The sequence below is a fragment of the Neophocaena asiaeorientalis genome, unplaced genomic scaffold (assembly GCF_003031525.2).
Source record: "Neophocaena asiaeorientalis asiaeorientalis breed wild unplaced genomic scaffold, Neophocaena_asiaeorientalis_V1.1 scaffold342, whole genome shotgun sequence".
Lineage (NCBI taxonomy): Eukaryota > Metazoa > Chordata > Mammalia > Artiodactyla > Phocoenidae > Neophocaena > Neophocaena asiaeorientalis.
In genome coordinates, this window is record NW_020174037.1 from 764,209 (window position 1) to 778,732 (window position 14,524).

At 37.7% G+C, this 14,524-nt stretch overlaps 1 protein-coding gene across 1 annotated transcript; it reads left to right on the forward strand.

Annotated features, from left to right (window-relative positions):
• The first annotated feature begins 334 nt into the window (after positions 1-334).
• NIPSNAP3A (nipsnap homolog 3A) lies at positions 335-10,569 on the forward strand. Its single transcript, XM_024753655.1, has 6 exons — positions 335-494; positions 3,054-3,264; positions 5,355-5,513; positions 7,035-7,184; positions 9,548-9,634; positions 9,724-10,569. The coding sequence occupies exons 1-6, from the start codon at positions 435-437 to the stop codon at positions 9,798-9,800; spliced, it is 744 nt and encodes a 247-aa protein (XP_024609423.1). The 5' UTR covers positions 335-434; the 3' UTR covers positions 9,801-10,569.
• The last annotated feature ends 3,955 nt before the right edge of the window (positions 10,570-14,524 follow it).

Genomic DNA, 14,524 nt, shown 5'->3' on the forward strand with positions numbered 1-14,524 from the left:
TGCAACTTCGCGCTGTGGGCAGTGATGGGGAAGGAGAATGCACTTAGAACAGAAAAGTGAAGGCTCCTTGGTCGTACATGCTCGCATCCTACACACGAACTTTTAGGAACTGTACGCACGTGCGCAAGGAGATGAGGCGACGGGCCCAGACAGGTGGTACAGGAGCGACATCAGCACTCAGCTAATTCTAACGTCATTTCTGACGCTGGGGGTAAGAACGTTCGAGGGAACCAACGTGGAAGGAAGGGTCAGAGCTAACACCAAACGCGTCTGGGGCTCAGGCCGCGGAGAACGCCTGGCAGACTGGGCGGTCCGGCCGCCCCCCAACCCGCCCAGTTGTGCAGGCGCCGCTCTCTGCTAGTCGGGAAGCCACAGGAGGAGGAATTTAAGGAAGAATACCGGCCGCTGCCCTTCTCAGCGATCGAAGCCGTGCCATGCTTGCCCTCCGAAGGAGCCTGACTAAGGCTCTGGCCGCTCGGACGCAGGCGCCTCAGGTACTGGCCGTCCGAGACGCGCCCAAATCGTTCCCTGGGGGAGGGGCGGGGAGGGGCGTCTGCGGGGAGAGCGCGGGCCGCGCATGCGCCTACGGGCCCAGACCTGCCAACGTGGTTCTGCTGCCGCAGAGCTGACTTCTAGTACAAGTCTCGGAATCCCGTGGCGGCGGACCCCGCGCTGCGCGGCAAGAGGAAGGGTTCCGTTAGAGGAAGACCCAATGCCAGGGTCGCCTCCGGCCGGCTCGCAAACAGTCGTGGACAGGGGCCGTTTCTAGCCTAGGTACCCGGAAGCCCTGAGGTCACCCCTGAAGCGCCAGCTGCTGCGTTTTTGCGGCTCTGCGAGGTTGCTGTCGCCTCATTGGGGCCTGTGCTAGACACTGGTCCGGCCTCTCTTACTGATTTGTGTTTTGACAAGCCCCTCCAGACTGAAGGGGCAATAGGACAGGCCTCCCCCTATTAAGCGAAATACACAACCGTCCAGCATTTTGCAGGCAGAGAACCTTTAAGAGGGGGCCCAGGGTGCAGGTGGTGAAGCATCCTGCCCAGATGCCACTGTCTCCTGAGGTTGGTGCCCTAGTCAGGCAGTGTCAGGAACCTCGTTGCAAATATGATGATGACAACTTATTTAATCTGGATAAAAAATGTACAAAATAGATTATTGTGATTCAGCCTTAACTGTCAGGAATTGGCCTATTCTGTGAATCTAACCTAGAGGTTTTTTCCTTTTGGTGTTTAGGCTTTTACTTCTCTCTCAAAGAGCAGTAAGAAGGGGATTATAATCCACTCTAGAGACTGACTTTCTGGTGAAGACTAAATGGCCCCTTCACCCAAGATTAGCAATACAGTCTTTATTCTGAGTCTCTCTATTGGGGCAGGACCAAGAATTATTCCTTAGAATTTTACTCTGAACTTTGATGTTATTAAATGTCAACCAAAAAAATGAAAACAAAAATGGTCTGACAAACCTAGGGGAAGGACAGGAATAAAGACGCAGACGTAGAGAATGGACTTGAGGATACAGGGAGGACACGTTCTTCTGCCAACGATAATAAAATGTATGCCTTTGATCACATATTTTGATCTCCAAATACAAATTCCCTGAAAAGCAACTTAAAAAGCAATTGTTACAAGTACTCTATTGGCCCACTTTCTGATATCTGATATATTTTATTTATAATATTTTTAAACTATAAATACTAGGCAGTTTTTATTTGCTTAACATTCTGTTAGTAAAGTTTAGTAAGATGGCACAAAAAGAATATCTGTCAAATACAGGGGCAGCTGCAATTGTTTTTGATGGCAAGCTTAAGTCAGTTGGGCAATAAGAGTATATAACTCATCATAGACATGGAATGACCTCAAGAGAGATTATTATAATTAAGCTTTATACACAATTAAGTAAAATATATGCATTACTGTGTTTTGTAAACAAAATATATGTCAGAGGAAGAAGCCTACTGCTTTCCTTTGACATATCAGGTAGTCAGTATAAGCCCAAAATTCATCAATAGCCTTATAAGTACCAAAACTACTTTAATAGATAATTCTGGTATAATCAGCTTCAGGAAATGTAAACATGCTAACCAAACTTATGTACGATGGATATGTAAACTAGAATGCTATATGAATGTATATGTATATGCATGTGTGTATATACATATATTTGTATATACATATATATGTATATATATATACACAAACACATATACATACACAAAGCATCTACTGAAAGTTAAGTTTACTCAGAGAACCCAATTAGAAATTTACATTGTGAGCATATGACTATTACAAAAGTAATGAATGGTTCTTAAGGGATATTTCCATCAACCTGCTATAATTGGGTGGATTAAATGCCCTTCTTCAGGTTGCATATGTAATTAAACCCTAATAATTATTCAGACAATTCTGACTTACTGATGTTTCCTTTTTCTAGCATTTACACAGGCTATCACCATAGTACAATGCAACTGGCTAAGTCATAGTTTCCTATTACACTAGTTACACTCCTGTTCTATTTTTGACTAGTGGTCCACTTCACTGGATTTAGAAAATACTTCTATCTGACCAGCAATTTCCATTGTTTTAAGAACCTAAAAAAAAAATTAGTTTTCTGCCAGTAAACACATTGTCATTGTGCCAGCCAAAATACCTGTATATGTTAAAAAATTGTTTTAAATGCTTAACTCTAACACATATGCTATTCAATATAGATGGAATATTAGCTAAATAAGGGATAATAAACTATTTGTAAAATTTATTAGGATCCTAATTGTCCTTTGGTAAAGAGACTGACCCAGTGCCTTCTTACGAGTGTCTCATGGAAAAGTGACTAACGGTGGAGCCCCTGCTAGGAAACAGTAGCTATATATTTAGAATGTTTAAAGCAGGCATCTTTATTGACATATCTCTAAACAAATTCAGTGGAGAGAGGACAACAGAAGTCAAAACAGATTATGAGTTTAATGAGTGTCCCTTGTTTCCAGACTCAGATTTGTTTGTAACATAATATTATAAACCCTACCTTCCCCAAATATTTCAAGTTGCCTTATCTTTCTTCAGGTGTGCTCATCTTTTGCTACAGGCCCCAGACAATACGATGGAACATTCTATGAATTTCGTACCTGTTATGTTAAGCCCTCAAAGATGAATGAGTTCCTGGAAAATGTTAAGAAAAACATTCATCTTCGGACAGCTCACTCTGAATTGGTTGGATTCTGGACTGTAGAATTTGGAGGCAGAATGAATAAAGTGTTTCATGTTTGGAAGTATGGTATGAGTCATCAACTTAAGTATTCAGTACAGATTTTCATTCAGTTAGATATTACATGAGACTTAGTTCTTGGATCTATGTTACTATAAATACATACAGGTTAAGTAAAACTAAAACAGCAATACCAAAAAAATTAATTCAGTGATTATTCTTCCCAACAGTATACCTCTTAACAGCCCATTGCTGGAAACCTTTATATTATCATATGGGAAGCAATATTGGGAAAATGTGGCATCTCCAATTTCAAGTCATAAAATTCTAAGCTAGACTTTAATTCTAGAAAAAAAAGTTTAGAATGGCTTATTGTACAGATTTTTTATGAAAAATTTAAAGCAGTTAATGCAAGAACCAGAGTGAGTTAGGATCATAAAAGAGAGTCGAATTATTTTTTCTTTATATTGAAGCTATAGCTGGATATCAATGTTTTAGCAGAAATCATTCGAACATCTAGGGACTTCAGGGAAATAGAAGTTGATAGAGGATGATAGTTAACTTTGAAGCCCTCACCCATCCTTAAGATTTAATAATTTTGTTATATTTCAGGACCACTTTGGGTTTTTTCCTGCCCCCAGAGTTTCAAGGAATTCACTGTCATTATACTAGGCTAGGGAGGTAAAGGAAAGGAAGTGAGTTCTTTCAGTATTGAAGTTGACCAACCCCTGGTTTACAAGAAGAACGGTTACAGGAATCCCTAGAATGTTTAATTCCAATATTAAATTTTTGTGAAGTCACATCAGGAATTGATGATATCTAAAGAACTTTTAATAATTTCATTTAGTGTTTGGTCATCAGTGTCCAAAGTTAATAGTCATAATAGTACTTTAATATGAAAAGTACTCATTCTGTATTTAACGTGGCCATAGTTTAGGGGTTCTCCCTGTTGTAATAAAACAAACCCCATTAAAACACAATTTACGGGACTTCCCTGGTGGTGCAGTGGTTAAGAATCTGCCTGCCAATGCAGGGGACACAGGTTCAAGCCCTGGTCTGGGAAGATCCCACATGCAGCGGAGCACATAAGCCCATGTACCACAACTACTGAGCCTGCGCTGTAGAGCCCGCGAACCACAACTACTGAAGCCCACACGCCTAGAGCCCATGCACCGCAACAAGAGAAGCCACCGCAATGAGAGGCCCAAGCTCCACAACGAAGAGTAGCCCCCGCTCGCCACAACTAGAGAAAGCCCTCACGCAGCAACGAAGACCCAACGCAACCAAAAATAAATAAATTTATTTAAAAAAACACAATTTATGCTTTAATGCACCACCAGCTGAATCATGTCCCATTAAGAAATTACTCGTAAGGTCCTGATATAACTTACTAATGCTCTAAGAAGGCTGTTATTCCTTATCTGCAACGTAAACCATAGAAAACTCTTTGACCATTAGTCTCATAAGGCCCTATTAGTAAATATTAGTACTAGGCCCATATGTTAGTAACATATGGGTAACAAACAGAAGAGAAATAGTACTGGGTAAAAAGAATGGATGACAGTAAGTAAGAGAATGAGCACTATTTCTTTGGAAGCTGTTTGTTCAAAGAAGAGGCTGAAAAAGCAAATCTTAATTTCATTGATGTTCAATTTAATTCAGTTATACCTTGACCTGACCACTCATCACCATCACCACTGACAAAGAAAAATAGTCTTTTTCTAAACTGGCGCCATAATTTAAATGCCTCAATAAAATTAATAAGCATAGTTAACAGATATTGAGTACTCACTAGGTGCCAAACACTGTTCTGAGCTCCTTTCATGTGCTAATTTATTTAATCCTCACTTCAGCCCTGGAGTTAAACAGACACAAAGATTCAATAACTTACCTAAGCCTCACAACTACCTACTAAGTGGTAGAGCATATAAAGCCCATTACTATATGATATTATCAGTTGTTTACGTTCCTACTCCCCTTTTAGACCATGAACAACTTGGGGACAGGTGTCACAATTACTTATGTTGGTATCTCCAGTGATATAACACAGTCCTTATGTGGCCTCGATGAACATTTACTAAACTGAATGAAACCCAGAAAAAGTACAGGTGGTTTTAAATCAAACATTTTTATTTTTCTTACTCCTTTTCATCCCATAGACAATTTTGCTCATCGAACTGAAGTTCAGAAAGCCTTGGCCAAAGATAAGGAATGGCAAGAACAATTTCTCATTCCAAATTTGGCTCTTATTGATAAACAAGAAAGTGAAATTACTTATCTGGTGCCATGGTGCAAATTAGAAAAACCTCCAAAAGAAGGTAAGTCCTTCCATCTTAGTCAATGAATTTTGATGGAGAAAATATTAAAGATTTTAAGCTATAAAAACTAAAGTTCTACTGGAAAAAAAATGAAGTTAATCTTTTGCATAATATAGGAACATATGTTGATTGTTGAGATAAAAATAATTTGGAGCTCTTAGCTTATTCTTAAAAATTGAGCAGTAAATAATGGAGTTTTTTTCCAAATTGGCATCATACTGATACTTAAAGTTTAGCTATATTATAGAAAAAGTTGACATGGTCACTAAAGGTTGAGAAGTTGGGCCTTGGGAGCAGGGAGCACATGTGGGTAGATGAGGGATAGTGTATGATATTTTGTCATAATTTTTAAATATTACAAACTTTTAGATATAAAAGTATTTTTCCATAAATTACTACTAATCTCAAATCATGAAGTACAAATTTACTTATAAAATTTGACTGTTTGGGGGGAATGAATTAACTGGAACTGCCAAGCTGTATTACTGTAGTCTAACTTTTATGTCTTCCTCTTTCTTATTTCTCAGTTTGAAAATAATTCCTAAAGATTTGTCTTCTTCCTGATTTCACTTCTTGCTGACTTAAAGAAATTATTACCTCAATCCAGTTTTAAACAAAGGTCAGATTAGAAAAAGCATAAACTAATTTAAATTTTATTTTATTTCCCCCATTATTCCCAACTCTGTAGTGCATTTTGGATTACAAGAGATTTGAAAAGTCTTATTTAGATCCTTATCCACCTAGATCCCCTCAGTTTTAGGCACCACCTAAATGAACTAGTGGGCTTCAAAGAGAATGTCAAATCTTGGTTCTCTTCCTCTGTGTTATTCATGATTCTTCAGTTACTTTTGCATGTTTTTCCTTTACTTCTCAAATCTACTGGTCCCCTAGTTTCTTTCTGTCCACCCACCCTATACTTCCACCCAGAAGGTAAAATACTTTTCAAGTATTTACCTGGATATTATATACCTGGAATAATAAAACCACCTCCTTTAGGGTTTGTTTTGCCTCAAAAACTCTGAGACAGTCCCTTCAGGTCCATTGTTTGCTTGCTGTTCCTGGTAGAAATGGAAACCTATAGGGGGAAATTATATAAAGCAAAAAAGTAGTAGAAGTTGGAAAGAAGAACAGAACTGTAAGAGATTGGAAAATACTTTATTCATTTCTATTATAAAAGTGTAAATGCAGGCAGCTAAAAAGTCCTATTCCATTATTTTCTCACTATTTTATTGATAAATTTTATAAATTAAAAATATTTTAGATAATAACTTACCTATATCTTCCAGTCCCTTTTTTCTTTGTTCTCTATAAGCTTAACAACTCATCCTTAAAGTAGGTCAAGAACTTTCTACACATAAAAGCACAGTGCAAATTATTAATAAATATGTCTACATAAACATGTATATGTATATCATCCTCCAAATCTATATATAGATTAGCTTTCCACTGGAACCAAACTAGACAGGATTACAAATTGCTTGAATGTGTTCAGTAAAATACTTATTTTTCTCCCTATTCCAGGAGTCTATGAACTGGCTACTTTTCAGATGAAACCTGGTGGGCCAGCTCTGTGGGGTGACCCATTTAAAAGGGCAGTTCATACTCATGTCAATCAAGGCTACACAAAATTAGTTGGAGTGTTCCATGCAGAATATGGAATACTCAACAGAGGTACAGTTGTCCATCTCTTCTATGACATTGCAAAGTATATTGGTGATTTACTGTTAAGTTCCTTGGGTCAGTTTGTCTCTCTTCTCATTATTGAGTGTATTTTACCTTTTATTGCCAAATTTTTAGTTTTTTGTGATTTTAAGGGTTGAGTAAACCTGTTTTAAATCTTATTTATTTAGAATATTAATACCTTATGAAGACTTTTGCAAATATTGAACTGCTTTTTTCTCTGATACATCAAAATGATAAAATTTTTAAAACTGGAAAGGACCTCAAGAAATCACCTATTCCTTTCATAATCTTTTTTTCATAATCTACATAATCTCTGAATGGAGTTTTATTGATTTTTTTTCCACTTTTATTGTAATATAATTGACATATAACATTGTGTAAGTTTAAAGTGTACAACATAATGATCTATGTATATATTGTGTGAAATGATTACCACAGTAAGTTTAGTTAACATGCATTACCTCACATAGTTACAATTTTTTTTTCCTTGTGATGGGAACTTTTAAGCTTCTCAGCAACTTATTTATTTTATATGTGAAAGTTTGTACTGTTGTACTATTTGTGATTTTTTTAATAATATTACTTGGGTTGTTTGGGGGTGAAAATATACAGTTATTGTAAATATTAAATGGACATGGACAAGCCCAAAGAAAAAAATTACCCATTTCTCACTACTTATATACACATAGTATGTATACCACATTGATTTATTTAATAAAACACCTATTTGGGATATTAAAGTTTATCTGAGAGGATAGCTAAGACTTTTAATATTTGAAAACTCGTAATATCCAGTTGCCTCCTCATATTCTCCACTTCATGTCTAATGGACATCTCAAACCTAACATATCCAGAGTTGAGCTGATCGTTGCCCAGAAATTCAACTTTTAATAATATATTGTAAAAAAAAAAGTTGGACTGTGCAAAAATAGATGTTTGTTTAAGTTGGAAAGTACATGAAGAGGAGAAAAATTATGACAATTATTAGATGCCTTTCTCACACCATACACTAAAATAAAATCAAGATGGATTATAAATATCAATTAAAAAACTGAATTCATAGAATTACTGAAACAAAATATAGATAAAGTTATTTAATAATATGTGAGAACAACATTTCTAAGCCAAAAGCAAATGAAGAAACTATGAAGGAGAGAAAAGAACTGATGATTTTATTGTACAAAGGCTCAAATTTCTGTGCATACCAAAAACAAATGAAATCCAAAAGCAAAAAGAAAAATAAAAGCTTATGCAAAGACGACACAGATGACTAATATATATTAAAGAAGTTGCAAATTAAAACAATAATTGGATGTCATTTTTTACCTAATAAAAACATATTATATAGATATAGTATTGGAGGGGTTGGGGACAAACAAGTACTGTTGTACTATGTAGGGTTGTATTGGCTTAATCTTGCCCCCCTTAATAATTTGGCAATAAAATAAAAAGCTTAATTTTTTCAACAGTTTTTGCCAACATTCTAGGAAATATGAATGTTTTTAGTTATACAAGAAGGAAATTTGAAAGGATATAAAATATATAATCACATTTGAATGATGACATTAAAGGTTTTTTAAATCTCTAATTTACTATAATAGACGTGTAGAATTTTTATTTAAAAAAACTACTGAAATGTGTGTACACACACTTTTTAATCATAAATTCATTCTCAGTGTACTAGGAATATGATAATATGCTGAGTATAAATCAGTACTTCACTTCTGGAGGATAGTGTATAATATATACACTGTACATTTGTAAGTGTATATATGTAAGATACTCTTTGGTTCTCTCAATTTAAATTTTAGGAGTTTATGTTAAGAAAATAATCAGATCCAGACTGCCTGGGTTTGAATCCCAGCTCCACCACTTAAAACTCTGTCACCTTGGGTGAGTTACTTAACCTTACTGTGCCTTAGTTTCCTCATCCATAAAATGATGATAATAATAACCTACCACTGAAGGTTATTATGAAAACTAAATGAGTTAATACACACAAAATGTAAAACCAGTCTCAGCACATAGTAGGCACCCAATAAATGTTAGTAGAAGTTGTCATCAACATTGCTCTTATTATGTACATGTACTGCTGCTCTAATGAAATTTATGTCAGCATTATTTATAGTAAGGAAACTTTGGGAACAATGTTTATAAATTTCTCTCCCAAATCGCTCACCCCTCTGAAATCTTATCACTAATATACTTAGTGTATCAATACTTACCCTGTTGATAATCACTATTTTTATTTAAAGAATAGGAGTTACAGTTTCTGATTAATGTTTCTGTCTTTCTTATTTGAGTAATGCCACAGTCTTTAGAATCTATTTCTGGTTTATTTATTTCTGCAGTTCATGTTCTTTGGTGGAACGAGAGTGCAGATAGCCGAGCAGCTGGGAGACACCAGTCTCATGAGGATCCCAGAGTTGTGGCAGCTGGTAAGCTATTTCACTAAGCACAGGTTATTCTTAGAACAAATCTGATGTAGTCAATAACTTTATATACCTTCTTATGAATTTTTTTCCAGTTCGGGAAAGTGTTAACTTCCTTGGGTCTCAGCAGAATATGCTTCTGATTCCTATGTCATTTTCACCATTGAAATAGTCTTCCACTGATAAATGAAGCATTTCATTAACTGCCATAAGATGTGTCTACTAAAGGTGCTTAAATTCTCCCAAGAGATTCTCACTTTTATTTGATGGAGGTGGTAAGTTAATTTGCTATGTCCTTTGCATATTTAAAAGCTACCTCTGTCCACTATCACCACCACGTCAGTAAACAGTCTGTTCCTTTTTGCCTAGGCATTTCAGTATCTGTCATACATTAAAAATAGTTGCTATTACTATAGGATCTTGACTTTTCATGTTTCCAAATATCTCTTTTTCTCTATTTTGACAACCCTCTGCTTTTATAGCATTTTCTTACATTCCAATGATTCTTTCATTTCCATACCTGTGATAATATCTTTAAAACATTTGTATACATTATTAACCTTTTCATCATGTCTTTTTCTGAGATTTTAAAAGTTTTTGTCCATTAAAGTTTATTTTATACTACCAGATAGGATTCATAAAAATATTAAACATATTTCTTTACTATGGAAGAGTTCAATGTTACCTGTGTCATCTGTATTAATTATGGTTTTCACATTAATAATTACTTACATGGAAAATAATGTTATTAGGTCCTGGTATTAAAAGTTATTGATGACTCATTGGTTTATATGCTGCAGTATCTTCATTTACAGTTAACTTTACTAATTTTTACTTCATTTTAAATCACTGTTTAACAAAGGTACTTGGTCATCTGTTTGTTTTAATGAGATATTTATGGTTATGGAAATGTTTGCCCTAATAAAAGCCTACATATACAATCTGATCCTTTTTATTGTGTTTTATATTTTTAATCCTCAGCTCTGGAGCTACTGTTGTGTTGCCATAAGGTAATGAGACAGTAATAATGTACTGTCTTTATTGTAAATATTGTCACCTCAAGTAAATAGCCTGCTAGTAACCTTACAAGGATTTCTTCAGTACCATCACAGACATACTAGGATTTTCTTACTAACAAATTTAGTTTTTATTTCAGTTGAGTGCCTCAGCCTTCTTAAACTAGATTTGGCACTTCTAGGCCCTTCTGGTAGCTTGTACTTACAGCTATGTTATTTTATGTTTCTAACATACTGCAAAAACAATAAATTACGAATCAGCTATCTATGGGAAAACTGAAAAACAGGAAGCACGGTCACCTCTCACTTACCTGGTCCTCAGGAATCTGAAGGACAGATGAGTTCCTAGTAAGGCAAAGAACACCCTGACTCTGAAGGCTAAAATCTATCAGACATGTTAGAGGCATTGGCTTTAAGTTTTGACTAAGAGTCTTCCACCTCAGTTTTTTGAAAAGTTGTCACTTAGGGAATGAGGTGGTGGTGGTATGAATTGCAGTCTGTGTGGACGGATTTCCTCTGGCGTGAGATCAGCCGTGTGCTTAAGGCCATGTTTGGTCACATGAAAGTGTACAACTGGGTCTGCCTTTTCCTCTTTCATTCATCTTTGGACTAGCTAGAACATTTCCTGGTGATGGCCAGGGGCCCTTTCATCCATCCAATCCAGAGCCCTATTGGAGGTTTATAAAGCAGCGGCAGACCAGTATTCTTACCATGTCCTAGACAGAATTGGAGAGCCAGTAGAATGATGGGCTTCACTCCGCTAATGAACTACAGGTGCTTCTATTTGCTGACACACCCCTGGATCAGGAACACGACAAAGCTGGCCGGGACAGAGGACATCGCAGAGATGACACAGGTGGACATAATTATGTCCACTAACATGTTCTTCTTGCAAAGAGAAAGTCAGTGAGAATCTGAGCGTTCATTGATGCAATTGAGGACTCAATCAAGGCGGACACACACATGAACACACGCAATATCTGAAGTATAGCCCAGGGAAAAACACCGGCTCAATAAATAAAATAAAATGATTTTATTCAGAGTTAAACCATCATTTTCAGGTCAATAACCTGACACTTCAAATGCGGAACTGATTTCTCTGAGTTCATGAAAGAGTCCAGTACCAAAATGAAACTATTAAAAGAGGTCGGAGAGGGAATTTCCTGGTAGTCCAGTGGTTAGGACTCTATGCTTCCACTTCTGGGGGCCTGGGTTCAATCCCTGGTCAGGGAAGGTCTGGCCCAAAATTAAATAAATAAATGGAATTTAATTCAATTTAATTTAATTTTAAAAAGGTCTGAGAGTAGCCTAACAGGGTTCACTTTGGTTCAGTTTTTGACATTATAAGAGCAGCAGCTTGTAAATTCTCACGCACACAAAGGACTGCTTTGGTTTGAAAACTTAATAAATGCAGAAATATTAGTGTGAAATTACTCAAATAAGTTAAACTCTTCTGGCTCTAAATAAATTGGAAAAAAACAATGTATAGCATATTAATCTAACAGAAACAAAAATTCTAACAGTCTTGTTATAAGAACGGTCTTATACACCCTTTATACAGGGTCATATAAAATTTCCATTGACCTATATAATTATTCTGTAGGAGATAAGCAGAAACAATAATTGCCATGCTCCACGTATAGGATCTACACTTTCAAGTCTTAACTGGAGCTCGGTCTTGAGTGGCATAAGATCACTAGATGCCAGTGATGGCTTTGTATTTTAAAAAGTCTTAAACAATAAACTGTTAGGTGACCATGTTTACCTGCCGTCTACTCCCATGTACCAACTACTCTGGGCCCCTTTTTCTGACATGTTTTGGGATGAATACTGTTACTTGCCAAGCTACAAGTGTTCCTTCGCTTGCTTGATGGCATCCTTAACTTTGACTTGGAGGACATGATTGAGAAGTACTGGCACCCAGAGAAACCTACCATACCTAAAAGTACAGCCTGACATTAGAACACTGAGAATATGAACACAGTATCGCTTTGTAGCAGATAACAGCATGAGTCTGTACATGCTTCATTTAGATGAATTCCCTCTTTAAAGGAAATCTAAAGTTAGATTTGGTGAAAGTTACAGCTCAGTCTCCTCTGTTGGATTCTGGCAACCTCTTAACTCCTATTATTTCTGCCCAGGGCGCTAACAGAAGCTAAATGGGGAAGGGGAGGAGGCTGGGCTTGATTATAGACAAAGTTAGACATCTGAGATGTTGAAGAAAGAATACTCATTCATCTCACAGATGCTCCTCCAACTATGGTGGCTCAGGCCTGAACCTGGATCGTAGGGTAAACGAATGGGGAATCAGTACGAGCAGTGATGGACACTGACCAGAAAGACCTGAAGGACTTACACACAGGCCTTGGCTCTCTCCCAGCATGAGAGCCACTGTAGATGTCCCAGACTATGCTGCTCAGAGAGCTATGTTGTGAGGCAGCCATGTAAGTTATCTCATTTTCCTGAAGGTATGAAGATTTCAACGATTCTTCCTTCTTTTCTTCTGAGTACCACCTATTCCTTCAAAACTCAGAGGGACAAATGAGTTGAAAAGCAGTGAAAGTAAATGCTTTTAATACCACTTCTTCCATCCAACTCCTTCGTGGGTCCATGTAAAAAGCCTGAGAAACTGTCCTTAAATCCGTAGCACCCTTTATGAATCTGATTTGGGAGAAAGGTGTAACTAAGATATGAGACTCACACTTTGGATTAAACTAATTAAAAACAACCTTATTTACTGAGATATGACTGAGCTAGAAGCTTTTTAAATTCAAAGTAAACTGAGCACATGTGTCTTTATGGGGCAGAATTGGGACAGAAAACAAATCAAGGACAACAATGACACATGTCCCTCAAACATGTACCACAGTGTGACCAGACTCTGCCCACAGGGCCCAGGCTCTGCCATCAGCCAGCCACCAAGGTCTGGTCCACTCTGCTCTCAGCAGGGCCATTATGGCAAGCCAAGGAGAGCCCCAGCAAATTATTCTGAACAACTATGAAGTATCAGAATAAACCGTGAAGTATCATTCTTTATGGTTACAAAAGGTTTTCAGGGAGCAGTACCGTTGACTATGCCTAGCGAATTCTTTTGTTCATTGGAGTTATACTGATGAAGAGAAGAGCTCTTATGTTAAAGAAATGCAATCAGGAAGGACTGCTGTAAGTTTTCAACACCATTTGAAATTCTTTCTCCTCACCCTGCAACCTGGATGCTGATAAGCCAGCAGAGAGACATCAAAAGCAAGCCTCTTCCTGAACTCATTCTCAGAAAAAATGGCTCAGAACTGTTTCCCACACTCAAGAGTTTCAGAGGATGTAAGAGTTGTAAGACCCACAGAAGTTTTATGGGCGAGCCTCCCTAATTCAGCGGTGAGGAAACAGGCCCAGGGACTCAGCGTGACCTGTCCAAGGTCACCAGCTCATCTGTGGCAGAGGCAGAGATGAAGCTGGGCTTGTCACAGCCTGTCCCGTGACACCACCACTGGGGGAGAGTCCACAGTGTGCCTTCCACAGCTCACTGATCCAGAGTGTTGTATTCTGGTTGGTCCTCGAACCAGTAAGGAAACTGGCTGACTTCAAAAGAGAGAAGCAGGCTAAGCTCCCTCAGATACAGGAACAATGTGCTCCAAGGCCCCTCCTCTCAAAACTCACATGCTTTTCCCTATGACAAGAATCAAGACTGAAAGAGACCCTCCTGACACAGCAGATCACCGATTCCTTCTCCCCAAGCCCACCCTGCACCCCACCTGAACGGTCACACCCTGAAAGTGACTCACTTGTGGAGGAGGCAGCCCCCCAGCCCCCAGGGGACACACAGGCAGCATCTTGATTCTGTCGCTGCTACACTGGCAGGCAGGGGAGGGGTTCTCCCTCCTCC